The sequence below is a fragment of the Gouania willdenowi genome, chromosome 16, assembly GCF_900634775.1.
Source record: "Gouania willdenowi chromosome 16, fGouWil2.1, whole genome shotgun sequence".
NCBI classification, from domain to species: domain Eukaryota; kingdom Metazoa; phylum Chordata; class Actinopteri; order Blenniiformes; family Gobiesocidae; genus Gouania; species Gouania willdenowi.
Genome location: NC_041059.1, coordinates 16123540 through 16150844, shown reverse-complemented (window position 1 = coordinate 16150844; position 27305 = coordinate 16123540). Strand labels below are relative to the sequence as shown.

Sequence of the window (27305 nt, the reverse complement as noted above, 5' to 3'; positions counted from 1 at the left end):
GACACCGATTATTGCTTGGTTTGCTTTACCTAATCATAGGCTTCGAGCTGGGCCGTCTGCAAATATCCCAGGAGCCTGTGACTGATGTTGAGCTTCCACGCTGGGCGACATCGAAAGAAGACTTCGTTAGAAAACACAGGAAAGCCTTGGTGAGTCAATTCACACATCTGAGTTGTGTTTTCATTAACGTATTAAAAAAACAATGAATAACTTGTACCTCTGCACCTATAGGAGAGTGAACATGTTTCCAATCACCTCCATGACTGGATCGACCTGATCTTTGGTTACAAGCAGAGAGGCGAAGAAGCAGTGGATGCTTTAAATGTGTTCTACTACTGCACCTATGAAGGTGAGGCTGCATACCTCATATAGAGTAGAGTAGAGTAGAGTAGAGGAGCTTTATTGATCCCGCAGTGGGGAAATTTACTCTAAACAACAGAGGCAACGCAATAGAATACTTATGTATTCTATTGCGTTGCCTCTGTTGTTTAGACACCTGGAAAATAGTCCAATGAAGGAGATGAATAATGCAATACAATAATAGAGGCTATATATAAATATAAATATAATTAAAAAATATAAATAAAAAATATAAATAGAAAAATAATATAAAAAGTATAAAGAATATAGATATATGTTCTTATCTTATAAGAATATAGATATATTCATACTTATTTACAGGCGGGTGCAAGCAGAGATAGATACATATTTACAGATAAATCAGCTTTGTGTCCCAAACTAAGATCCAATGGTTAGCTGCAGGTTTTTCTACATGAGCACCAGTCTTATTTCTTCTGCATTTTTTTTTGGCACTGTCTGCAGGAGCTGTCGATCTCGATGCAATAGCCAATGAAAATGAGCGAAAGGCTTTAGAAGGCATCATCAGCAACTTTGGGCAGACGCCCTGTCAGCTTCTGAAGGTACGATGAATTAAAGACCCTACCACTGTTACATTTCTGTGGTTTATTTAGCAAAGAAACCCTTTATTACACATTTCCATCTCTATCAAGGAGCCTCATCCTATACGTATGTCAGCTGAGGTCGCAGCCAGGCGGCAGGCCCGCTTTGAGACCCTCCCTCTGAACATCTTTGAACAGCTGGACAAACTCCGACCGTTTGTGGAGGTGGGGCCCAGGAAGCCTTCATATTCATCCTGATCAGTCATTATAGATCATGTACATTAAAAATGTATTTTTTCACTCCTCAGGTTGTAAGCGATGGCCTTTCTCTAGTCCAAGCTGTGGTGCCAAAGAACCAGAACCGTTCCTTTATCATCCAGGGCTCTGATACACTGGTAAGATCCACAACCATCGCTTTAAAAAAGGTGCTAACTTTAAAAAAAACAACTAATTTTGATAAATAATTATGTGACTATTTCTCTACAGGTGACTGTGAGCTCCAGTGGTTTGATAGGGACACACAGCTGGCTGTCATACGACAAAAAAATTGCTAATTACTTCACCTTCACCAAAGACCCAACAATGACAAACCCCAAGTGAGTACCATCACAAAACAACCCCCCTTAATATATATATATATATATATCTGATAGGGAATGCTTATGTTCAAAGCATCTGTTTTATAGAGATCAGTATAAGTTACTACACTAACAGTGATATGATATGCATGAACGGTATTCATTACTAAGTGACATTAAACAACATAATCTTTATAATTAAAAAAAAAATATATCCCAAAATAGATGTTATTAATTAAGAAACTTTAGTGACAAACACTAATTCTAATACTTGTGATTGTTATTTTCATTGTATACATTGTGTAAGACCCCAGGAAGAATAGCTGATAGCTTATGCTTAAGCTAATGTGGATCCTAATAAACACACAAACAAAATATAAAGACTAATTTCACATACATGCTATAGGGCAGAGCTAGGCAACTTTTATCACCGTGGGGCCACAAACATGTGTTTGAATAATGACCAATCTGAGGGTTTACGCAGGAAATAAAATTTTGTGTATTTTGAGTCTTATTATCTTGTCTTTTACTGTATTTTCCTGCAACGTTGTAATTCTATGTATTTTTTCATGTATTCTTGCTTTTTCTGTCATTTTGTACATTTACTTTGGGGGCCTCATGAAATTAGACCGTGGGCCGCATGTGGTCCCCGGTTGCCTATGACTGCTGTAGGGTGATAAAAAGTCTTGAAACACATATTTGAGTTTTTCTTACTGCTCAGGACGCTCTTGCTGTGCAGCTCCTGCTGTTGGTTCAGGTGAAACAATGAGACGCATATTCAAATGATCCTCTTCATGAAGTATTGCAGTATCTGGATGTAGGAATATAGAGATTCATTGATGTTAGAGGTGTAATCTTTAATGGATTGCAATAAAAGAAAAGGCAAAGACAAATGAAATGACATTTAAATGTGTGTAAAAGTTATATTTCGTCGACTAAATCTACAACATTATCTTTTTTATTTATTCTAATTGTTTATTTTAAGTTTGTATTATTTATTATATGTTTTATTTTTAAATTTGTTTTATTGTTGGTTTTATTGTTGATTTTTTGGAATGTGTTGCCGAAATGATGACAACTTCAAACACAGAAATATCCTGCGCTGATAGTGTAAATTACTCACTCCCTTTGCATTTCAAAAGATGCATAAACCTCTGTGAAGAGTTTGATAGAAGAGCATTATTCACAACCCCTGAAAGCCTGTTTAAATCATCAAAATTTGCTTTAATGGACTCTTCCTGTAACAGATCTCAAACACGGGTTGTTCAAACAGAATATAAATCAAGATAAGATGCATTTGAAGCCCGGGTCTCACACAGGTTGTAATTTGCAGACATCGTGACAGTTTGATTGCCTCTTATAAATCTCTTTCACATTCAGGCCTTAGCTTAAACACGCTTGTTCCCTTCCTGCTTTGATGTTTTTTTAAATCCTGCCTCTTGTGTTGCAGGACTCAGCGTTTCCTGAGTGGACCTTTCTCCCCTGGAGTGGAGATCAGCGCTCAGGTGCTGGTGGTGTCCAACGACGGCCGTCTGCTGTTCAGCGGGGGACACTGGGACTGCAGCTTACGGGTCACCCAGCTGGGAAAAGGAAAACTGGTGGGCAGGATCTGCCGGCACATTGGTGAGACCACTTCAGACAAATCTTTGAGCTTTGATTTGTCCGGTGTTTCCCAACCTTTTTTGGGTCGCGACCCCATTTTTATATCACACATTTCTGGTGACCCCGGATATTCTTTTTTGAAAATCTAAAACTAGTTTTTGTGTTACAAAATACAGTAGTAGTAGTAAGGATTAGTGCACAAAGTGACAAGATGCGCCAGCCCAGAAATTCTTACACTACATTTTATTTGAACTAGATTTATATTTGAGAAGGTGAAAGTATAGAAATACAGTTGTTTTAGATTGTGTGCTGTGTTTTAATTTGAAAAAGAATCACTTTCCGCCTCTTTTTGCACTATATGTCTGTTTCTGTGATATGTATTATTGTTTTTAATTGTGCAAAAGAGATCAATAAATATAGATTAGATTAGATAGAAGGCTCCCTCAGGGAAATTACATTTCTAGCAGCATTACAGAAGGAAAAGAAATGCAGCGAACATGGTTGAAATAATATGTAAATATAGAATGTAGAGATTAAGAATATATGAAAAAAAAACCAGAATGTACAGAAATAAATAATTAATAAACAGGTTGGTGCTGCAGACTACAACTACTGCTCCTCCTCTGTCTATCTGTTACCCCTCCTCCTCATTAATAAAACATTTTTAATAAATGTTTTATTAAAAATTAAAAAATATTATCTTAATCAGTAATTTTTATTTTATTTTATTATTACTAACCATTGAATTGGTCTAACAATCAAAAATTAATATATATACATATATTTCTCTGCTGCCACCAAGATGTTGTTACCTGCTTGGCTTTGGATCTCTGTGGTATCTACCTCATCTCGGGTTCCAGGGACACATCCTGTATAGTGTGGCAAGTGCTGCAGCAGGTAAATCTCTATTCAGCGCTGACATTTTTAATCACAAGCTGAACTCAAAGTGTAGCTTTCACATATGAACCCATCTTTTCACCTTTAGGGTGGCTTCTCCAGTGGGTTGTCTCCTCGCCCGGTGCAGATCCTGTGTGGACATGATCAAGAGGTGACCTGTGTGGCCATTAGCACTGAACTGGATATGGCTGTTTCGGGGTCAAAGGTCAGAAATGTCACACTTCATGGTGAACGCTGGTTTCCTGACAGCGACAGGAAGCAACAAATAATAGTTACAACAATTTACAGTATTAGGAAACATCTTTGCTACACTTTGAAGCTTTGGTTTCAGGCATCCATTCAAAGTTAGTGTGCAATTTTTTTCCAATCAAGATTTTTATTTATTTTTTTATTAACTAACCCATATACTTATTATATGAAATGTGTTAAGTTGCCTGAATTATATGATAATATTTTAAATCAGCGATTCTCAACTGGTGGGCCAGGACCCAAAACTGGGTCATGGACCTGTACTCAAAACAAATACTTGATGTCTTTCATGTTGAACTTGTCTTTTATTTTGAAAAAAAAAAAAAAAAATGACAGGCATGCTGTGAAATGCATGTTGCACAGGAAAATATATAGATTTATGTTTTTAAAATTTTCATCAGCTATTTGTGAAAAACAAAATTTTGTTGGTAGCATTTTATTTTATTTTTTAAAGTGGGTCACGATTTAATGAGCATGGAAAAATGTGGGTCCCAGGGTCAGACCAGTTGAGAACCTCTGTTTTAAATGATAGCAAATGGCTTTAAATACGCTTTTTAGTGGTATAATATTATATATATTTATTATTAGTTGTAGTGATTTGTGTCACAAACAAGCAGGCAACAGTCAGCTTTGTTTTGGTTTCAGTTCTTGAGAAATGATGGTTTGTATGTGGCATTACTGCTTAGAAATGCAGTCAGGCTGGCCCTGGTTAGGTTGAGCTCAGTGAGAATAAACAGAGAAAAATGCTGCTTTATTTTTATCTTCAGCTCTGGTATAGTAAACCTTTAAAGCTTAGCTTAAATGGCTGTTAAAGACCCCTCAGCTCTGCATTCACTGAGGTATTTTCACTATGTTTTATTACCAGTTTTTATGACAAACATGTGCTTGGTAATGTTGCGATTGTAATCTTTTAGTTTGGCCTGCAGCAACAGATATGAATGAGCTTGAAGTTTGAATGTAATATGGTGTTGCCTTTTTAAAACATACTGTCAATGAAGAAAATAAGAAGTATTCATTTAAATCCCAAGAATTCTGCTCAATGGATTTGTCGTTAGCTTTGCTGCCATTAGCTTTGCTAGCAATGCTAACTTTTACATTTCTTTTCACAATGACTCGTCCAAACATTTTTGTATAGCTTTCCTTAGCGTTAGCCGTAGCTATCTGAACTGTAGTTTGAACTCTACTTTGATGGTTTAAAAAACTTGTTATGCAATATTCACGCATTGATTTTTTTTGTCATTATGATGACATAATTTGGTGTCTGTTTTTGCGTTCTATTGGCAGGTGGGCACCTTTTTGCACTTTAAATAGAAAAAAATAGTCTAATTTATGCTATTGTTTATGTTATCTAATATTCCTATTGAGTTAAAAAAAAAAATTATAAAAAAAGGTTGTACCAAGAGCATATGTAAGTATGCCCAAAGTTAGTCAAATAAAAGCACAGCCATTTTTCACATTTGATTTTTTTTAAATGATTTATTATTTTTCCCTATTTCCAAAAACATTGTCTTGCATCTTTATCATGGGCCCAGTATCGTATATCATCTGAACTTTCAACCTTTATTCACCTCCATGTGCTGCTTGTCTTGTGTCAGGATGGGACTGTGATCGTGCACACGGTGCGCAGAGGCCAGTTCCTGCGAACGCTGCGGCCTCCTATGGAAAGCAATCTTCCTGCTGAAATCTCTGAGCTGCAGGTGGGCGCTGAGGGCCACATCGTGGTACAGACATGTCTGCACGAACACTCCAACCGAAAGGTACAGGACTACATACAGCACTGTACATGTCTCTGTGTGTGTGTGTGACATCCTACTAACATCAAATACCACGTGTTTCTCTACAGAACAAGTACTCTATCTGTGCTTACTCTGTGAATGGCTGTCTGATGTCTTCTTCAACCATGGAGGAGCAGGTGACTGCACTCCACCTGGTGTCTGAATATGTCATCCTGGGGACCATGCAGGGCAACCTCCACATACGGGACTTATACAGGTGAGGAAACCTCATTTTAGATGCCATATGGCAATGTCGAGAGTTTGCAGATTTTATTCTTCCCGCTGTCTTGACAGTCTGGATGCTTTGGTGACACCCTTGGCCTTGAGGGTTCCTGTAAGGTGTGTGTCCGTCACCAAAGAGTCTAGCCACATCCTCGTTGGACTAGAGGATGGAAAGCTAATTGTGGTTGGGGCTGGAAAGCCAGAGGAGGTGAGGAGTAGTGCTTGTTAATGCACTTAGTATTAGGCTAAAATCTGTCTGATTTGGACTTTGCTGAAAGTACTGTTGTTGTCCTTATTTTTCTCCTCTCAGGTTCGCTCCGGAACTTTTTCTGGCCGTCTTTGGAGCACACGCCGCATCTCTTCGGTTTCGGCAGGTGAAACCGAGTACTTGCCGAATGAGATTGCCGGAAAATGAGATAAACAAATGGGTGGGGGGGAGCTCCACAACGCAGAAAGATGAGCCAGACTCGACAAGACCTGCCTTTTTCACTAGCTGGGAAAGTCTACTTTCCAGTTACTGATCTCTCTGAGAGAGATACTTTACACAGAGCACTTTTAAACATTAATATTTTCGTGTTTTCATTTATAATTGTGCGGTTTTGAATCAGCATCATTCCAAAGAGTGGCCTTTTTGTGTGTGATAAGTGTTTGAAAGTTTGATTTCCTGTTTGACTGTGTGACCACCAAGAGTACTCTTTCTGATGCTCCTCAGACAAAGGAAGCGTAACACTGTAAACTGTCCAGACTCCATGTTCTTTGATTGTAAGGGGCACATGATCTCTGTACATATAGGAATGTCCCAAAGCCAATGTTTGGCAGAGGCTTCTTCTAAAGCTCCTGAAAACTTGAAATTTATGACGTGGCTTGAGATTCTCTTATTGCGACATTCGCAGACAGGACATGAAGGCTGTTTTTGTAATGACAAGGAGATTGTTGAACTTTGGATCCGCTGACTCACATCCCTCCACAGAGCACCATCAAATCTCTGGTTTTACCTCTGCCTTCCTTTTGGCCCTAAGTGATGTAAATCTGTTACAAATGATGCAATAACTACTTAAATGGTCAAGTGTGTTTAGATGTCTCCATTATAATCAAGGCTTGGGAGTAACAAACTTTAATAGCAGTCATTTGTTGCCTTTGCACAATCGAGAGAATGCTTTTGTAATATCTGTGTCTCCCACACTCTATGATATTCCTCTATTTGACCTCAAAAGTGCCTTTTATAGTCTTTTGTATGAAAACTGAATTCCAATCAATGATTTCAATGTCGGATCACTGTAAATACACCGTATATTTCTTCAGCTGCCACTGTGACTTGGATATGGATGAGATTTTAATGGACACTGCAATGAGCACATTTGCATGCACTGAGAACACATCCTATCATGATAAGCCCACAACACATGAGTGGAAACTCCATGAGGGAGGAATTCTCTTCCTGCCAGCACTTCCTTTTTAATCCCACTGTGGGTGAAACAAAGTAGGAGTTGTTCAGTGACGTGATGGGACAAAGGGATGTGAATGAGTGAATGTCGTACCTGTAACAAGTTGCGCACAGACAAATGACCCAGTCTCTATCAGTTATTTACATGAATAAATGTAAACAGAGGTGTAACTGTATAGATGGGGATCATTTCAGACCACACTGGAAAAGCTAAATTGTGATGGATTCAGACAACAGTTTAGATGGGCTGTGAATATTAAAGAGAAAACGTTTTTTTTGCTTTGATTACTTTCCTGTTGGATCTTTTAGTGCTTGTTGATGATATGACTTTAAAGGTTCTCAGTCGTCAGTTTCTCTTGTAAAAAACCTAATAGCAGAGCCGTTTATGGCTATATGTGAACTATGCAAATAAGGCCTAGCAGAGTTAAGATGTTAAATTTTACTAGTCCGTATACAAGTTAACATGAAATAGATTGTAGCAGTTTGTGGACCATTTCATGGATTAAATTCTCTCCATGTATTTTTGCAAACTTGAGGCCCCAAAACAAGCTACAAACAACAAAGCTAGAAACGGCACTGACTAATACTAATTGGACTTGTTCAAACATCTTAACTCAACTGGTTTATTTTTGTTGCCATAAATGATTTTACTGCATACACACGGACACTGGTTTAAACATTATATTTCATTGAGCATCTTCGCAGGTTCTTGGGCTCGTTCTCTACAGAAGTCAATGTCGTCTTATGTCAGCAAATGTCTGGTTAAAACTTTAATGTTATCAATTTGGTGTGTGTGTGTTGCATAGGAGGGAGTGCATTATTTTCAAGGCGGAAATGAATGTAAAATTTAATGAAATTGTATTGTGAGGCTAATCGTAATGAAGAAAAACAATAAATCCTACATTGACTGAAGAGCTGTCCTTGTGTGTTTCCTGAAGGAGCTGGATCAGTGTTTAGGCAGGATAGCTTTTAAAATCGTGTCTTGATGGAAAGTATTTGATGTGGGAGTTTTTTTCCCCTCATGCTTAGCTGGACAATTTCACTTTCACTTTTTAAAGACAGCGTTGCACAATCCCAAGTACAGCAGCCTTCCTAACTTCCTCCTACATTTATTCTGCTAAAGTTGTGATGCTCTCCCTAATTAATATGTTTTTCTGTGAGCTCACAGGCCTGAGGGTTGAAAAATGATCTGTGATCATCTCTGTCGTGTGTGAAGCATGTCAGGAAGGAAACTGATCTGCTACCACAATGGAGATGATCCAGGTCCTCTACTGTAATCCCAGCCTTGCATGTGTCTGTGATGTTCGCCCTCCCGGGGTTGAAAAGGTCACAGCGAGCGATGGTGCATTCACTCCCAGTGGGGACTTTGATCTTGTGGTGGGCCGAACATCCTGTCGTCCTCCCCATAAACACCTCTGTGGGGGGACAATTCAGTGGGCTAGTGAGGGGAGAGGCGAGTGGACCTTCCGTCAAATACAAGCCACGGAGCAGTGAGGAAGGGAAGAGAAGTGACGGGAGTGGGTGCAGCCACTCTGATGTGGTTCTGCAGACAATGGCGGGAGGAGTTAACACCTTGCTCTTAGTTATTGGCAGTATTGCTCTTTGACCTCTACAGGCCTGAAGGCAGGCGGAGGGGGTTGGTGTCATGAAGTGGTGCAATTTAACAATTCTGTAAGATCTGCAATGACCCTCAAGCAGGCCACTGCTCAACCACTCTATTTACTCCTCTGGCCAGATCCTTCATAGACTTGAGGGTTTTTTTAATTCATGATCACTCTGACTCAAGAATGACTGCAGAAAATAAAAGAAAAATGATTAGATCTGTATAATGTTACCTCAGACTAGATGTTGGCTCAGTAGTAGAGTGGGTCGTCCAATAATCAAATGGTTGGGGGTTCAAATCCTGCTCTGTCCAAGTTATTGTCATTGTGTCCTTGGGCAAGGTACTTTACCCACATTGTCTCGTATCCATGGGTATGAAGCGTGCATGATTGTTGGTGGTTGGAGGGGCTGGAGGTGCAAAATGTCAGCCATGCTTCTGTCCCACCACCGATATGACTGATGTGAGTGACTGGTGTGAATGAATAATGGTTTCTGTAACTTCTGTAATGCACTTTGAGTTTCCTTTAAAAAAAGCGTCATATAAACCCAAACCACTATTATTATCATTATTATTATGTTTTTTTGTACTATTTTTTTTTTTAAACTGACTTGGTGTATATGTAGAAAAGTTTTGATTCAGATTCAGATTCGCTTTATTGTCATTGTAACAAGTACAACGAAAAGTAAGGTGCAGGCCATTCAGTGCAAAAAGACAACAACATATATAAGAAATATGAAATATATAAAAAATGTTGTTATAATAAAAACACAATACGACTCGAGGGAATAAAATTAAATGAGCACAGTCTAAAACACAAGATTATCTTATAAAATATAATGTAATTGACGTTAAATTCAAACAATGCTTGTAATATTGCAGTTTAACAGCAAACACATAAAAGACTTGTGCTTGTAATAAGATGTAGTTATTTTTGTTAGTGTGTGCTAACTTTGTTTTAGTGTGTACTAAAGTTTCTAAAATTCTTTCTAATGAATGTTTTTAGGCTCATACTTGTAATAAAAATTATTTGCCAAAGGTTAAGAAAGCAGACTTGTAACTAGAGCATCACTGGTTCAAATCCAATGTGGGCCATCATCACTATGGGCCTTTGAGCAAGGCCCCTAACCCAAACTTAACTGCTCCCCGGTCCCTGTACTGTGGCTGCTCATTGCTCCTCAGGGATAGGTTAAAAGCAGAGAACACATTTTGTGTATGTAGCACATATATGACAACAGTGAATTACTTGCTACTTGTTTTATCTTGGAGGACGTTTCTCTGATGTGCTTCGGGGCCTCAGGAGGCTTTGAAGTGCAAGTAGTCTTCTGTCTGAGAGACCTCCCCATTTGTTCTCCTCTGATGTCTCCTGAACCCCCCCCCCCGTGATGCTCCCACTGGAGTTTACAACGTGGGTAATTTACACCACGTTGGTTTTTCAATCTGCTCAACTGCTGGCTTTAAACTGTGACTCTTCACTGATGCAAATTATTAAATTCACATACTTTTCTGTTGTTGGTGTTTCTAATAAGACTCGATCACAGCTTTAAGTGAGCACTGATGTTTAGTTGCAAGATACCTCACCTCAGGAAAGATTAGGTTAGTTTTAGGTTTAGCTAGATTTAGGCTCATATATTTGTATATTGTTGTTAGAGACGTTAACATGTTATACAGATTACATGTGAGCCACGGGAATGATGGCTATTTATATTTTACAATTTAGCAAAAAGGTTGATGTGTTTTTATAGGTGTCTCCTAGTTCAACTACAGGAATAAGACTATTCATTTTGCCCTGTAACAAACTGGGATAGGCTTTACAATGACAAAACCCTTTAACATATGTAATACAACAAATTACTGCACCACAGGCATTCTTCTATTCAGACCTCAATTTACATGCTTTTACCTGTACCAGCTGCTTCCATTCATAATTGTCATTGAGTAGTGACATGTAAACCTAGGGTGTCCAACTCATGACCAGAGCGTTCTTATCAGGTCACGGGAAAACTTTGTTCAAAGTAAAGATAAAGAGAAAAATTGAACGAAAACCTTTCCCACAGTTCAATTTGGAATATTTCATTCACTTCCTCTAAATTCCCAGATTCAATGAACTTATCAGATAAATGTGAAAGCTTGCAATCTTTCTATGCTCATTATTCAAGGATTTCAGTATTTTTAAATCACAAATTATTCCGTATATAAGGAATTTTTACCCCCCCTCAAATCCTGGAACTTTTCACAAACAGTCCCATATAAGAAAAAAATATGATAATTCAACAATTCTTAAAGTCAAATACTTGACATGAATGTTATTTTTTATGGCGATTTTAAGGATATTTTAAGTGCTTAACATTATGTACACAGAACTGATGTAATTGCACTCCCCAAAGAGATCTGTAATTTCAACAATACACATTTTGATATTAATTTCTGCATCCACACATTTAGGAATGTTGTAATTAGTGTAGGAATGTGCAGCAGGACTGGTCATCATCATGAATGAGCGAATCAGAATATTAAGTAAAATATTCACAACAAACCTACAGATGGAACACGTGTTGAACATGAAGTGGATGCGTCTCCAGGTATGAGTCTGTTTGAACGCACACAGTCTGGCGGGGCCTGGATGCAGCCAATCACAGAGCTCGTCTGAAAGCTGAGCCGATGGGAGGAGAAAGGAGCAGCTTTTCCTCACTCATCTGGTTTGGAGCTGCAGGAGAAGCAGCACTGCGGGCATCCTGAGCTGGAACAGAACAAACTCTGTTTTAACTCAGACACTTTGAACAAGGAGCGCAGTGAGAACCAGGGCCGATGAACCGACGCATCCGATGAGCGCTTTGGTTCCTCTACGGCGGCTATGAGCGAACTACACAGTGTGTGTGAGAGAATCTAGTGTTTTCATTTGATGTGCTGGGGGGAAAAAAGAGATTTGGCCCCTTTTTTTTTAAACTCTTGCTTGAAGCTTAGGACCGGAAACAAGGTTCTGTTCCACATTTGGAGACGCATCACTGGGTTTAAATCTGCATTTTGGAGACTGAAGACATGAAAGTTATTGTCATAGGCGCGCTTCTGCTGTTAAATGTAAGTTCATATTCCTTTTCTTTCTTTCTTTCTTTCTGGAAAAAAAAACTGATAACAAAGTTAAAGTTAAACTACTAATTTTATTCTTCAATCTCTACACCGTGTTTGTCAAATGGGGGTACGCGTACCCCTAGGGGTACGCAATGGCACTACAGTGGATTCTTGTGTGTGTGTGTGAGAGAGAGAGGGGGGGGGATTAACAAACTAAATAATAATTAAAAAAATATTGGGTTTCATAATGTTTATCCATAGTTAAAAATGCTAATCATAATAAAGATGATGGAAATGATCTTGATTAGAACATGAATTGAAAATACAAGGGTCAGTCTTGGTCCCACTCCTGGCAGGTGATGACCGTAAATGATAGATATTATAGAATTGAATCTATTCTGGACTCAGGAAGCACCAAATACGGTTTCATTCCACTTATTTACAATGGTATTCTTTCAAACGTGTGTTATCACTTGTTCGTCTGAGCAAAATGTTGTAGTTAAACAAAGGGGGTACTTGGATTCAAAAATAAGAGAAACGGGGTACTTGGACCCAGAAAAAAAAGTTTGAGAACCACTGCTCTACACTACTGTAATCTTAGTTATTCTCATTTCGATTGTTGAACCAGAGTTCACCATGTTCACAAACACTCCTTCAATGTATGTAGTTTACGTTTAGTTTATATCTATAATTGCAGGCCTAACCTTTAATTTATCTACTTTAATTACTCTTTTTTTTTATAGCCGTTAACCTGTAATATAAACCTTATTACCCTAATTATGAGATAAAATCAGTAAGATATAATTTAATAACATTGTGTACCCATCGACTCATTATTTGATAGAATGATTGCAGTGTCGGTGTTATTAGATATCATATCATTATGCTGGGCTGAAGGAAACAGAAAAAAACGTTGTCTCTACAGTTCCAGACAATAATTTGACACTGATCTCACTCAAAATGCCCACAGGGTGTATCTTCCTGCCCTGACACGCTCATCGGGGTTCAAGCACTTCGGAGAGATCAAAGAGTACTTAAAATGATGTGTATCTTCCATGTGTTAAAAAAGAAAAAGTTCTGTGTAAACAGGATATTTCTTTGATGTACTGTTGCAGTTTTCCCTCCACAGGGCCATGAAAGGTTTCTGTCGAGATATTTCTCACACGATCCTTGAATGGAAGCTGCTTTTCCCCTTGTTCCCTCATTAACCCACTCCCTTAAGGCTTATACTGCCTGTACTTTACTGTACATGTTGCCACATTTGTTGCTGGAGGCAGTTCCTGGTGAAAATGTGACAAAGCGATTGGGTTCTGGAGATTCAGCGGGAAACAATTACTATAATTTTCTCCTAACTTGTGTTGTTTGTGTGCTTGTGCGGTGGACCAGGCTTAGTCGGTTACCACATTCACTTGGATTTTTCAGTAAGTTGCCAGATTGCGAGACCATTTTAAAATGTCAAACACCCAACAGCCCAGGATGAGCGTCAAGTATTTGAGGCTTGAAGTGAACTTACGTTTGGGTTTAAAAAGACACCTTTGTATTCCTCGTCTTGTACCTCATAATGCTTGAGCAACAAAAGGCCGTAATCAGTGCAAGATTGGATGTGCAGCTTAAAGTTTCCCTCAACCCAGGCTGTCTGTGCTCAAAGGCCTCACAGGTCAGCGTCCTCACAGAGGGAGAGCATCCCTTTTGTCTGTTTATTTTTCAAGCAGATTAGATTAACTGTGGAAGACTCCAGCATGGTGACTTCAAAAGTCCTCTTACTTCAGAAGGGCTCAGAAAATGTTTCAGGCACCGAGACCGCTAAAGAAGCATGTGTGTGTAGTGTGTGTGTGTGTGTGTGTGTGTGTGTGTGTAGTGTGTGTGGTGACTGAGTGACTCCGGCAGCCGTGGAGCAGAGTCCCATTGAAGGCTGAGCTCCACGGTGGTCCGTCTGTTCTCACTGGGGAACTCCTTCAGATTGCAGCTTCGTACTTTAATGGAAAAAGCAACTGCTGCTAAGTTTGTGGCAGACTTCATGCTCCCAGTTGAGAAGATAATCCATAAAGCTTTTTTGGGTTATGAGCAGAATATAATAGTTTGCTTGAAATTCTAACATGAAGTGAAACATGAGCTCAGACTGTGGTGCATTAGACATCTCATCAAAAGTCATTGAGAACTGATTATTTATTATTTTAAAATGGTAAATATATACCCTTAGTAGACTTTTCATGTAAAATCTAGAGCCTTAATATACTTTAAAAAACTGGTGAAAATTGTTGTAGCAGAACTTGAAATTGAATAACTTACCATTTACTAATCTGTACCAAATTATTACATAATGTTTTATACCTAATTTAAAAAGACAGACAGTGCATTAAAGGCCATTTATAGCTTTGTGCCCCCCTCAGTTTGTCTCACCGCATGGAGAGATTACAAATCCATTAAACGGTCTAGAAACCTCTACAATCCTTTACACTTATAAGTTATAAAAAAATAACACAAGGATGTCAACAATCCTCTGCATGTCACTAATAAAAACATATATTGTGTTTAGATTAAAATTCTTACACTAATTTTTTGGGGCATGTTTGGTATAAAGACAGGTACATTTAATTCTCTTTATATGTGGCTCTATGCAATTGCATCGTCCGCATATAGCAAGAAACGGCTATTAATAAAGGCAAGGTGCATTCTATGCCAATCCAGCTAAAAGTTGACATATTATGATATAGTGTATACTACAAAAACACACCTTTACATCTTTTTTTTTTTTTTTTTTAATTATAAATATTTATTAAAATTTCCTTGTAAAAAGACCACTTCTACCTCTCAGTGCTGAAATGCAGCATGCAGCTGCCATACAAACTCTAAATTTTGTTTTGTGCCGAGCTCATCACTTGTAACAACAGTACATAAAAGAGCTCTGTCATGTTTCCCATGTGCAGCACAGACTGTAAACAGCAGCCAAAGAAATTGAAAGAGCTGTGCATGCATGTGCATAAAACACTACCTGTAAGGCTTTTGCTACTTATCTATGAATGAAATGAATGCATGCCTACTGTTTGTAGCAGAATATTTCACCAAAAACCAATGGCAAAGTACACTGTTATTAATATATCCGGTCACACAAGCATGCTATTTAAAGATAAATAAATGCTATTTTAACATTATTGTGCCCAATTTTTAACACTTCACGTGTAAAGAACTGTAATAAATCACTTAGAATTCATAAAGCAGAACGTTTTATCTTTAATTTTAACTGAGCAAGATTATCAAATGGTATTCCATAATTTTAGTTTGACATGCCAGCGGCATGTGGCACTGCAATATTGCTACTAAAAACACCAAATATCAATTATATCTTAAATTAATTTATTAGGTACTTAGAGATGGAAATGCTTCATCTCAAATTTAAATTTCTTACTACTTGAAATGAAGAACCTCTGGTCCTCCAGTAAACAAATGATAAAAAAACAAAATGCTGTGTCTTTGTGGACGCCAGCCTGAAACGATAAAAAAAATATATAAAAATCATTCACATGTGGTTGTGACTTCATATTTGGAGCACAACATGAATCTGTGGTTTTTATTAAGCCTCTATTGCATATTCTACTTGATAATAAATTACTTTATTATGTAAAATCTTACAGCTAAATAAGTTACTATCTAGTTGTACAGTCTTAGCTGTAATTAGTCATAATTCACCCTGGTATTTTCCCATTGCCAGTAAACATCCAATGGTGTTCACATAAAGCGCTTTTTACAGTTTAAATGCATATAATCACCCGTAATTTCTCTGCCGAGTAAATCACTCTTCCCGCTCATCTCCACTGGGCCATGAGTTAAATCTCTCATTGTGTACTGAAAACCAGTGGGTGATGTGCCAAGCATCTGGCACGTCCTTTAACCAAGCTCACAGATCTACAGGCCAGACTCTCTCCAAAAACTGTAAAATAACACAAATACAAGCTAGAGGTTAAAATAAACCAGTGCCTCTTGTGGACAAATATTTATCAAAGTAAAGATTATGGACCAAAAGGTCACCAAATGTTAGTAGAAGTGTGTCGTCTGTCATACGCAGAGGCCTGAGTTAGCGGGATGCCAGGTTTGGTCTTATTCTGCACTGTAGATATGTATTGGTCTAGTTCTGCCAGGCTTTATCAACTCAGTGCTTCAATTCTCTGATCTCGGTTCTGTTTCTAGCTTTGAGATATCATTAGGCTGCTGTGTGTGATGCAGTCAGACTGAATGTTGTTTTTTCAACTCGGCGAGCCTAGTTTCAAAGCTGTTTCTCTGCTCGTATCAGCATGGAACTTTTTAGTGTTTTGCGACTGTGTGTGTGTGTGTGTGTGTGTGTGTGTGTGTGCTGTCTGTTTTTGGTGGGCTTTTGTTAGAGGCTCTACAGGTTGACACAGGTTCTGTGTGTCTCTTGGCAGACTTCAGAGACAAAGAGAGAGACGTTGCTGGGCTGTTTAGCTGTTACTTTTTTTTTGCCCTTTGCAGGAGGTTAGTTGTTAGACATCTGTTTGCTCTCGTCAGCCCTCGAGCAGTCTAGTCCAATCTCCTTTAAACGTATGCATGCTCAGGATACTGCCGCGTAGCGTCTGAGGAGGGAGTGCGAGTGAAACACTGACTTCAGTAGATATACCTGCAGAGCTTGGTGACTTCAAAGACCACCTCTCAATCTAGAAAACTCTCATCCTGGGCAGCCTTGGCTTGCCAACACCCTCGCCCCAGGCCTGATCCTTTATTTATCTGCTGCATTCCCTCAGACAATTACACATTGTTAGTCACAATATATTGGAGTGACTGGAAAAGCAGGGAGAAGTTCCTTTTTTCTCGACCATGTTCCTGTTTTATCCTCTCCATGGATCTAAAGGGGTCTTTCTTATTAAAGCCAGCTACTGCTTTCAGACACATGCTGTGAGGAATGTCAGCCCTCATGTCATTGCTTAAACTGAGCCTCCTTATATTTACAGATAAACTATCAGGGCACTTGAAGGATAAATGAATACCTTTCAACTTTAACACCAATGCCAAATGTGGGGTACACCAAGTCACACATTAGCTTCATGAAGTTACGAGACTCAAACAAATGGTAACACTTTTACTTGAAGTTTTATACATAATGCTGCGTTCACACCGAATGCGTCTTCTGCGGCACAGGACGCGCCTGCCCCACGGAACGTACCGCAGGATCCGCAGGATCAAAAAATGTCCCCATTCGCTTCATACGCACATCTGAAGCGAAGCCCCGCCCACCAGCGACACATCCAACTCAGTGAGTTTCACTGCCTGCTGAAGTGAGGGGCTGTGCTCCTTTTTTTCTTATCACTAACATAAACTACCAGTGAAAAAAGCCACTGTGATTCAGTGCCGACTTTCAAAGATGAAAACTACAGAGTGAACTTTTTCCTGCTACTACCATCTCTCGCTGATTCTCCTCCACGCCAAATCCTTCCTAGTCTGGTCCCGGTTATAAAGGCCGTATCATACAGCTCCAGGTGGTCACACACTGCTTCTACTCCATGGTTGAATGGGTGAACAGACAGGTGTCCGTGTTGACGGCCTGACGTCATCGTCAACAAAGACTTGCGAAACAATCGTAGGAGTTCAAAATTTTCAACTCTTGCGAATGTGTGGATATGCGTATAATCGGGAGTGCACTCGCACGGCCAACACACTTGACGTGCGGATCAGACCGCACTGCCACACAGGAAAGATTTCGTATCTGAGACACATCTATTCATTGACTTTGTGAAGCATCCGCTGTGAACGCAGCATTAGGCACATTACGCTGTATTTATCTGTCATTAGCATGAATAAGGTGTCATGAAGGCTGTCATTAAGTGTTGTTCGCTAAATTATGACACCTTTGGAGCTATGTTGGCATCTTTTGGGTTAGGTGGAGGGATCTAGTGGGGTTAGGGTTCGGGTTTAGGGTTAGGGTAACAAATCACACTTAATGACTTCATGACACCTTATTCATGCTAATGACAGGTGTGTCATGTCATAATAATGACAGCGTAATGTCAGCCTTTATGTATAAAACTGCAAGTAGTGTTGCCAAAATATTTATAAAGGGTCACGTCAGAAATTACAATTAATACAAAGTAATAAATCTTTGGTGAAGGGTGCTTTTAAAGTAAAATGTTAACTAACAAATCAACGCACGTTTGTCAACTGCTTCAAGGAATGTGAGTGAATCCATAAAAGAGCAGAGAGAACTTGCAAATTCCACTCTGAGTGAGCAGCAGAGCCAGGGAGGCTTAAGCCTATAATCTTATATATGTTGATTTTGAAAATCACTCCCACTTTCTTTTCCTCTTATTAAATTGTACAGTAGTATTTGAGTTTTCCTTCCCATTCAAACAAACTGACGCTGACAAAAGTGATTATTATCGGAAATAAAACTATTAATCATATAAACCAAGCAAAGTTAACCTAAAATGGCCCAGTTACGTCACGTTTAGGTTTTTCCCAAAGCACAGCTATGGTCTTTTTATTTTTCTAACTGTCAATGTTTTCCTGTAGGTTACCCTTGGAAGAGCCTGTCCCAGTGGCCAGTACACCCAGTCTGACCAGTGCTGCAGTTTGTGTCCTGCTGGCTTTGGTGTAAAAGTGGCGTGTGGGAAAGAAGATACCAAATGTGGACCATGCCCACAGGGTAAGAACTAATCAATGAGCTAATGGTCAAATAGTTTCAGCTCCGTGTGTCACACATTTTTGATGAAGAAGATTATGTGTAGATTACAACTGAATTTGTAATCTGCTCTGCAGGAACATATTCTTCATCTGAAGGCCTAGGGCCATGCCTGGTCTGTGCCGTGTGCCCTTCCAGCGTCCCCATGGTGGCTTCTTGCTCTGCCACCCACAACACCCAGTGTGAATGTGACAGCGGCTTCTTCTTTTTGACAAGCCACGGCCTGTGTGCACCTTGCTCTAAATGCAATCGGGGCCAAGGGGTGATCAGGGAGTGTGGGCCTCAAGGAGATGTCCAGTGTCAGATGTGTGGGCCCGGCACCTACTCAGAGGAACACATCAGCACCAAGCCCTGCCAGGCCTGCACTCAGTGCTCTGAGAGCGAGGTGGAGATCCGTCCCTGTATGCCTAACTCAGACACTCTCTGCATGGGTGAGTTTTCTAAAAGATATAAAATAAGGAAACGTATGGAATCAGGAGTTATTATGACTAATTTGTAAAAAAAAAAAAAAAAAAAACAAGAATGCAGTCCCTCAAGGAGTTTGTGGCCAATTTGTGTGTATGTTTTGGCCTAAAATGTCTGGTTCTTCAAAAAATTGCAGCAAAAGTTGTTTTTTCACTACAATACAGAAAAGGGCTCGGATTCACAACAATCTAACAACATATGGATCATTTCCATCACATTTCAACGGTTTTCAAAGCAGAGAATGTAAACATTGAATAAGTGTTTTTTTAAGTTTTAATAATAAATAAATAATAGTACTTTTCCTATAAAAATCTCCTAAATGCAGGATTGCCTTTAAAGGGGAACGTTCACTACAGTGCAACGTGGGGTATGATTTTTAAACTTGTTCACTCTATTGCACTTGTGCCCACACACACGCCTGTGCTATACATCCAGGCATGTCACTAGGTAACGGCAATAGATCTGAAACCCACTGCTTCAGTCATGGTCACTTGTTGAGACTGTGATCATTACGTCTCTGCGAGGCATTTAAGGCCTGTCCTGCGATCATTTTCATGTGTTTCAACACAATATCACACACAGCACAAAACAATTTACCTCCACTTTCTTGCAACCCACCAGGAAACTGACACTGGATGATTAGCTGCAATAAATGATGGTAAATGAGAACGTTTTGACAACTAAGAATGAAGTGTTCAAGAACTAAGGATCAAGGGTGGAAAGATCTGGGCTTAAGATCGGTCAAAATAGTGGAAATGTTGCAGTGATTGGACATTATTGCGGGGCTGTGCATTCGGTCACGTTCATCAAGATGCTAAGGCGTCCCAATCTGGCCCCCAGACCTTGAGTTTGACATGTGTTCTATAAGAAGACATGAACTGCAGCTCGCCCATTTAAAGATAAACCTGTGAACTACAGGAAGTAGAACAATGAGTGGGAGACGCAAGGACATGTGGTCTCCACCTGCATCCACACCTCACCTCACACTGCAGCACCCTGAGCAAAGAAACAGGATTAGTGAAAAAGAGGCCACGTCAGTGCTGCACTTCAGACGATGAAAGCCTGACACCTCTGTAGGTCAACTACTGCAAAGAACTCAAAGGCCAGGGGAAGCTGCTGACCCTGACCGCCTGTCTGCTCGCTCATTAATGGCTACACTTGGCTCTCCAGGAGTGAGGTCATCTGAACACACTGTGGGTCTGTGTGTCACAGCCCTTTGACCCCGCACAGAGCAGCACACTACCTAGTGCTGTTTGATCCTAAAATAGGCCGACTGCAGGAGGGAGGACAAGGCTAGAAACAGGAGTAATGGATGGTTTTAAACAGCAGGGGTCCAGGGACAACTGAAGCTATCATTATATCTGGCTCTAATTTATGGTCTCCAAATGTGCTCTGATGTGCATTTGTGGGTATGTTATCACACTCTCTGACTAGGGCTGGGCAATATATCGAGATTCAAAATTTATTGAGTTTTCTATTTTGACAATATAGAAAATTACAATATTGCCTATATTGATATATATTGATATATATATATTAGTTTATTTTGTTTTAAAACACTTTTTTTTAGAAGTTGCTGTTTCACTGGTTCTCAGAACAGCATTATAAGCAGTTAGATGGATTTCTGAATGCGTCCAAACCCAGAACTTCCCCTAAACAAGCCACATTAAAAAGCTCACTCACATGTTTATTGTATTTATTATTACATTATATTTATTTAGTCTATATATTATATTGTTATCAAGAACGTATTATTGCATGCCTTATTTTTTATTTTATGTATTTTATTCTATTGTGTGCTATTGCACCTTTTTAAAACACCTATAAGCCAAAGAAAATTCCTCGTTGTGAATTCTGTTCATTAACAATGGTAATAAAACATTCTGATTCTGACACATGCTGTCCTTTAAAGGAGAAAAAGCTAAAAGTGGGGGATACAGTGTAGATGGTGCAACTGTTTGTTAATAAATGGGCCTGTGTAGCATTTAGTATCAACAAATTTAACTAAATTGTCTTTCAGGTCAGACTTTATTTGAATTAAAATTATTGAGATTTATATCGTATATCGCCATTTTATGAAAAAATATTGAGATCGGGGTTTTGCTCCAGCCCTATCCCTGACATGTTTCCCTTATTTTTTTTATAATAATAGACAAGAGGCTGCACATTCTCTCTCGTCCTGAGGCTGATGAGGTAGAGGCGGTCAGTGCTACCACGTTAGTGCCTAAGTTAACTCCAGAGGACGAAGCTGGCAACAACAACATTCTGATATACGTGTCTGTTCTGGCTGCTGTGGTGCTCGGACTGCTGGTGTACGTGGCCTATAAATGGTGAGTTTCCCCCGGGGACGTGGCTGGTTAGGTTCGTTGTAGAGAACATAACAATGTGTATTTCAAACTGACATTGTTGTCCTTCATTTAGCTGGAGATCATGTAAACAGAAGAAGGCTCTTTCTAAGGCCCGAACTGCAGAGCTGGGAGCGTCTCCCGAGGGTGAAAAGCTCCAAAGTGACAGCGGCGTCTTTTTGGATTCTTACAGCATTCAGGACAACCAGCCCAGCAAAGGTGTGGTGGGCACAAGATCTGAATGAAATGGGGCTTCGACACTTTTAGAAAACATAATGTAACAAAGTAGTTTAGGGGTGAAACACTTTGTCTGATTATTGCTAATGTAACCTCGGGCAATACCCTTAAAATAAGGTATTATGTGCATTCTTTATTCATTTTTTTGTCCAACATTTTTTCTTACCAAGATTTTGTAAGTCATAGTATTTAACTTACTTCAAGATATTTTGTACTTGTTCAAAAACATCGCGTTGGCCAAACGTTCCTGCTCTGTTAGCTGTTAATTTAGCTTATTTCAACTAAAATATAAGCATATATTGCCTAAAGTTAACCTATTCCTGTGTTTGCAGTGTGGCAACAAATTTCAGTTGTGAAAAAGTCTCGCCTCTCCAGTAAACCCCTTTAAAAGTTTATCAAAGAGAAAACACAACTGTAGCCTAGCAATCACAAGCTCATTAAAAGATTATTTAGTATCCTGGACTGATCATGGCCCATATACACAGAGACTCAATCATGTTGATGTGGGAAGAGCTTTATCTTTAAACATTCTTACCAAAATAAAATTAAAAAAAAGAGATTTAAGAGGAAAATATGATGTTTGGCAGACAGTATGAAATAATAGTTAATAGCATCCTTGCTTACTGGTTCGTTTTACCCCAAAACTGTCAAAAAATGTGTGGGATTTAACCCTCGAGGCATCTTTAAACTGAGTAAAGATAAGTTGTTATTTAACATGTTTCAGTTCATCCTCTTGGTGCTTTTGCCTTCCCCATCGTCTTTTTTCCTTTCTTTATACATTTTTCAAACTTTAAAGAGGTGACAATTACTAACGTCCTGAAGTTATACTTCAACCAATAGTGTTTTTGATAATAAATGATCTTGATAATAAAACCAACACAAACACTGACCCTAATAGAAAATCCAAAAACGTTGTGCTAAATTATTAACATTATAATCATTGTATATTATCAGCCGATATACAGCAGAGGTTAGTTTAATAATTACAAATTCAAGATGTTTGTAAATAGATTTACAGCTTAATCTTGAGCTGTATGTGTGTTATTGCAGGGACGAAGAGAGACAGCAAGCAGGACAGTCGTCAGTACGTCAACCTTCCTCCTCACAGAAAGGAAGAAGTGGAGCATCTCCTGCAGGACGGAAGTGGCCGTGGGTGGAGACACCTGGGAGCGGCTCTGGGCTACGAGCTGGAACAGCTGGACCTGTTTGGGCGGGGGGAGGCCCCGGCGCACACGCTGCTGTCCAACTGGGCTCAAAGAGAAGGCTCCACTCTGGGCCTGCTGTGCTCTGCCCTGGCCCGCATTGAGCGGCCGGATGTAGTAACTGCTCTGAACTGCCCCACACAGAGTGTCTCTGTGGTGTGAGAACCTCCGCAGTGCTGAGTCACTGACTCCAGGAGAACAATGGTCTCACAAGAGTCGCTCTGCGTGGAAATGGACTATTTCTGCTATTTTACTGATGTTCACCTGTTTAACCAAGTGGAGTATGCATGTTCTCCCTGAGTATGGCTGCGTTTTCCTAAGATACTGTGGTGCTTTTCCCCTGTCCCTAAAAGATGCAGTCTCTGGATTGACCATCAGAGAAAGTGTGTGTGCACTGTATGTGTGGGTGTGTGCGTGCGTGCATGTGTGCGTGCGTGCATGTATGCGTGCATGAATGTCTCTGCCAGAGGTGGCAAAATTACACACATTCTTTATTTCAGTAAAAGTACTGAAGTACTAATGCTTGTGGTAAAATGTACGCCAGGGTTGGGGTCAATTACATTTTTCAATTACAATTACGTCTTCAATTATCCATGTTCAATCACAACTCAATTATGATTACGGTGACCTGCATTTTTTTCAATTATAATTATAATTACATTATATTACAGTCAATTACAATTAATTTATCATTTACTAGAGTTCAATTACAAATAATTGCAATTACTGAGCCTTTAATAAATAAGCCCATAAATTGTAACATTTCTCTTTCTGTTAGCATCACTTACGATAACGGGTCAGTTATCGTAAGTGATGCTGTAAAATACACATAAAATATTATTTTCATCTCATTTGTTTCTCATATTTTGGTTTTACCTTGTTTTGCTCAGTGGGCGTGCACCGTAGCTGTTCCCACTCAACGTTCTTGAAGCCAAAATATGGCGCTTAGGGGCGCTTCCATCTTGCAAATTTGATGTAATTTGGAGCCAGAGTCTGCGCAGTTGGTAACACGCCCCGCCCATTTAGCTTAATGCCCTGATGACTTACGCAGCCCAGCTACGCCAAGAACTTAAGTATCTTTCCCGCTGGAAATTTTACCAACGGCTTAGAACAGTTTACTCCAGAACAACCAATTTAACGGAAAAGTTAAATGGCGTCTCGGCTTTCCTTCATGACGTAACTGCTATTCACAAAGAAAGCTACGCAAAATCCGCAGCTGTCAATCATCGTCATATATGACGTAAAATCCCACTTTTTCAACCTCAAATAACTAATTTAAAACAAACTTCACAGAAAAATTAGCACTTGAACACATTGTAGGGTGATAATATCTAATGATCACAGCAGAGTTTAGGTTTGGAAAAAAATTATGTGACGAGTATTTTAACTTTACAGTTTGAACAACATCCCATCCATTATCATTGAGGAGGCGGGGTTTATGACCTATACTGCAGCCAGTCAGCAGGGGGAGCTCTAAAAATAAAGCTTCACTCCACCGGGGAGCTTGTCCCGTCCTTTCTTTTTACAATCTATGGTTATGCTTCCTAATCAATGGGTTTGGTCTGTCAGCACATCCCTGGATTTACTTTTTCCGCTCCCAAATATTAAAATAGTCTCAAGAGAAAAAAAATCTTAACTCTGAAATGTGGGTGTTTTTCACATTTCTCCTGCCTTACTGCATTTTCACCCCATTTTGTGAGCTCATCATATTTCAACTACTTTTTAGGGTCTTATTTTTCCATTTTGTTTCCACAAAACAATTACGTGATAATTGTGATTAATTATGAATTACGCAATTACAATGATAATTGACCCCAACCCTGATGTACGCTGATACATACTGACTCTCCTTCTTACTGAGAGTCAGTTAAAAAAAAAAGTACTTGTTCAAAAATTCACTTAAAGGTGCGGTCTGCAGTTTTGAAACGCTAGCATGAATTGAGCTAACAAGACCCCTTCTAAGCTCCACCCCATCTCATATGCTCTTGTAAGGATTCCGTCCAAAGCCACGCCCCCACATGTTTAAGCGTGCATCTCATGTAAAAACATCTATAATCCCCATGCAGGAGGAGGGGGGCGTGGGCGGGATGAGACATGGAGGCATCTGATTGGTCCTTTCCTTTCAGACAGAATGCCAGGGATTGGTCTGAGTTTTTACAGGATTACAGCTACTAAATGTCTGACTCTTGTCATTCTTTTTTTCTCTGAATATATAAAGTATTGACTACTCTCAGGATAGAAGAACCATTTCACCCAGAGTTCTGAACAGGATGACGGAGTTTAATAGTTCAAAACCATGTAGTGTTCTCCTGATAACCCAACAAACCAAGAAATGGTTCATGCTGAAATAAATGTGATAGATCTGCACAGCTATAATGCTCACCAAAAATGTTCTTCTCACCAGCAGAAATGAACATTTCAGGCTTTAGCCCTTCGTCATTTCATGCTGAAATAAGCAATGACAGAGAGAAAAAATATCTAATGTAATTGCGGCTAATTGTTTTCATATTATATTATATTATAATACCAGCCCCTCCAGAAAAGTGTAATATGGAATAGTAATAGCCAGGGATAACGCCGTTATCGTGTTTGTGTCACAATCTTTCACCACAATTGAAACTATTTTTATCTATTAAAAAAACACCACATATACCACAGTAAAAGGTTTGTGCACACATATATACAGACTGATGTAAATACTATTCAGTGATTGTTGTTCAGAAACATGTACGCTAACGTGTTGCTTTAAGAAGATTCGGATATCGACCTTCTTTTGAGACTCTTTGGTAGAAATGCAGTGGAACGCAAACAATGGACGACTTGGATCATGTTGATGCTTGGCTGGCTTCTTCTCTTTGTATGAGTCACCGCGTCTTGGAATCGCAGTTGATTTTTGCCAAAGGAGTTTCCGCTGTCGACCAGCTGTGCAGCTCTCCAGTGTGATGTTACTCTCACCATGAAGGATCATTTTCTGGGCACGTGTTTGTGTTCTAAAGGACACTTATGGAGCCACATTAGGGGGTTTTTAACGTGCCATATGATCAGAATCTTTGAGTTAAAGTTAAAGGTTGAAACGGCTATAATGAATGTGCATTTGTAGCCGTGTCAACACTTTATCCGGAGAGTATTCATCATCAACTGCTCACTTGTTTTGAAATGCTTCACTTTGCTTTTTCTTTCTTTTCTGTTGTGGTATCCTGTACCATCAATAGAACAAACACACAAAGACGTCTACAGTCACATGTTGCCACACAGATGTTCTTGTCCTTTCATTGTAAATAACTTGAACAATGTTTTTTTTCTTCTTCTTCTTCTATTTTATGGTTTCGAGCAAAAGTTGTCGTGAACTGAGAAATCACAGAAGCAATCAATTTTATTTTTTTTACTTTTATAAAACACAGGTACACTTTTGCCTTGACTTTTTTTTTTTTTTTTCCTACGCTGATGTTAAAAATCACATGGGACGCTCACGCTGATTAACATCTTGAATTTATTTACCTGGCATTTCACTTCTAACATACAGTAAATAAAAAATGAGATCTTTAAAAAGAAAAGAGGTAACTTCAGGTTATTTATTCATTAGATGGTGCGGATGGATAGGCAATATTATCAGCAGATATTTGAGACAACATGTTCAAAAATCTAATATGGCACTTTTTCCATTACTAAAGCTGAATACGTATTCTTTTTTTTTTGCACAGATGATGTTTATTTTTCCAATGCATCCAGTGGAGCATAACATTAAACATGGCTTAACCTGTTATTTCCATGGCGACATAGATCATGTGGCCTCTAAAATTAGGTTGGGGGAGGGGGTATGTATATATATCAGGATCCGTTAATATTGAAAATCCAAAATGTAGTGCTACACGATATCAGATATTGCCAAAAAAAAGCAAATATCAAACATCTCTAATTTGATTGTATCAAAAGGTCTGTAGTTTTGTTGAAAAAAAATTGGCATAATCTGTGAAATTAACACAAGTAGAAAGCATGTCGTGTGAAAAGGTAAAGAAAGAATCAGAAAATTACTTTG

General features: G+C 39.1%; 2 protein-coding genes across 5 annotated transcripts in view; both read left to right on the top strand.

The window, feature by feature from the left end:
• nbeal2 (neurobeachin-like 2) overlaps positions 1-8578 on the top strand; it is a 47447-nt gene extending 38869 nt beyond the window's left edge. For all 4 annotated transcript variants that reach the window (XM_028469975.1, XM_028469973.1, XM_028469972.1 and 1 more), the window contains 13 exons: positions 40-149; positions 232-349; positions 823-920; positions 1011-1124; positions 1208-1294; positions 1386-1495; positions 2928-3100; positions 3882-3976; positions 4065-4181; positions 5821-5982; positions 6069-6217; positions 6295-6430; positions 6533-8578. In XM_028469975.1, the coding sequence (XP_028325776.1) occupies positions 40-149; positions 232-349; positions 823-920; positions 1011-1124; positions 1208-1294; positions 1386-1495; positions 2928-3100; positions 3882-3976; positions 4065-4181; positions 5821-5982; positions 6069-6217; positions 6295-6430; positions 6533-6637 (1574 nt within the window). In that variant the 3' untranslated portion in view covers positions 6638-8578. The remainder of the gene's footprint in view (positions 1-39; positions 150-231; positions 350-822; positions 921-1010; positions 1125-1207; positions 1295-1385; positions 1496-2927; positions 3101-3881; positions 3977-4064; positions 4182-5820; positions 5983-6068; positions 6218-6294; positions 6431-6532) is intronic.
• Positions 8579-11977: 3399 nt separating this feature from the next.
• nradd (neurotrophin receptor associated death domain) lies at positions 11978-23933 on the top strand. Its single transcript, XM_028471225.1, has 6 exons — positions 11978-12344; positions 18852-18984; positions 19098-19451; positions 21638-21815; positions 21907-22049; positions 23118-23933. Exons 1-6 carry the CDS (start codon positions 12306-12308, stop codon positions 23429-23431), a joined length of 1161 nt encoding a protein of 386 aa, XP_028327026.1. The 5' UTR covers positions 11978-12305; the 3' UTR covers positions 23432-23933.
• The last annotated feature ends 3372 nt before the right edge of the window (positions 23934-27305 follow it).

Excerpts from the sequence above, each read along its gene's own strand:
- nradd (XM_028471225.1), top strand. The coding sequence starts at position 12,306 with ATGAAAGTTATTGTCATAGGCGCGCTTCTGCTGTTAAAT. Across the intron at positions 18,985-19,097 it reads ATGTGGACCATGCCCACAGG|GAACATATTCTTCATCTGAA; the intron begins GTAAGAACTAAT and ends TCTGCTCTGCAG. Across the intron at positions 19,452-21,637 it reads CTCAGACACTCTCTGCATGG|ACAAGAGGCTGCACATTCTC; the intron begins GTGAGTTTTCTA and ends TTATAATAATAG.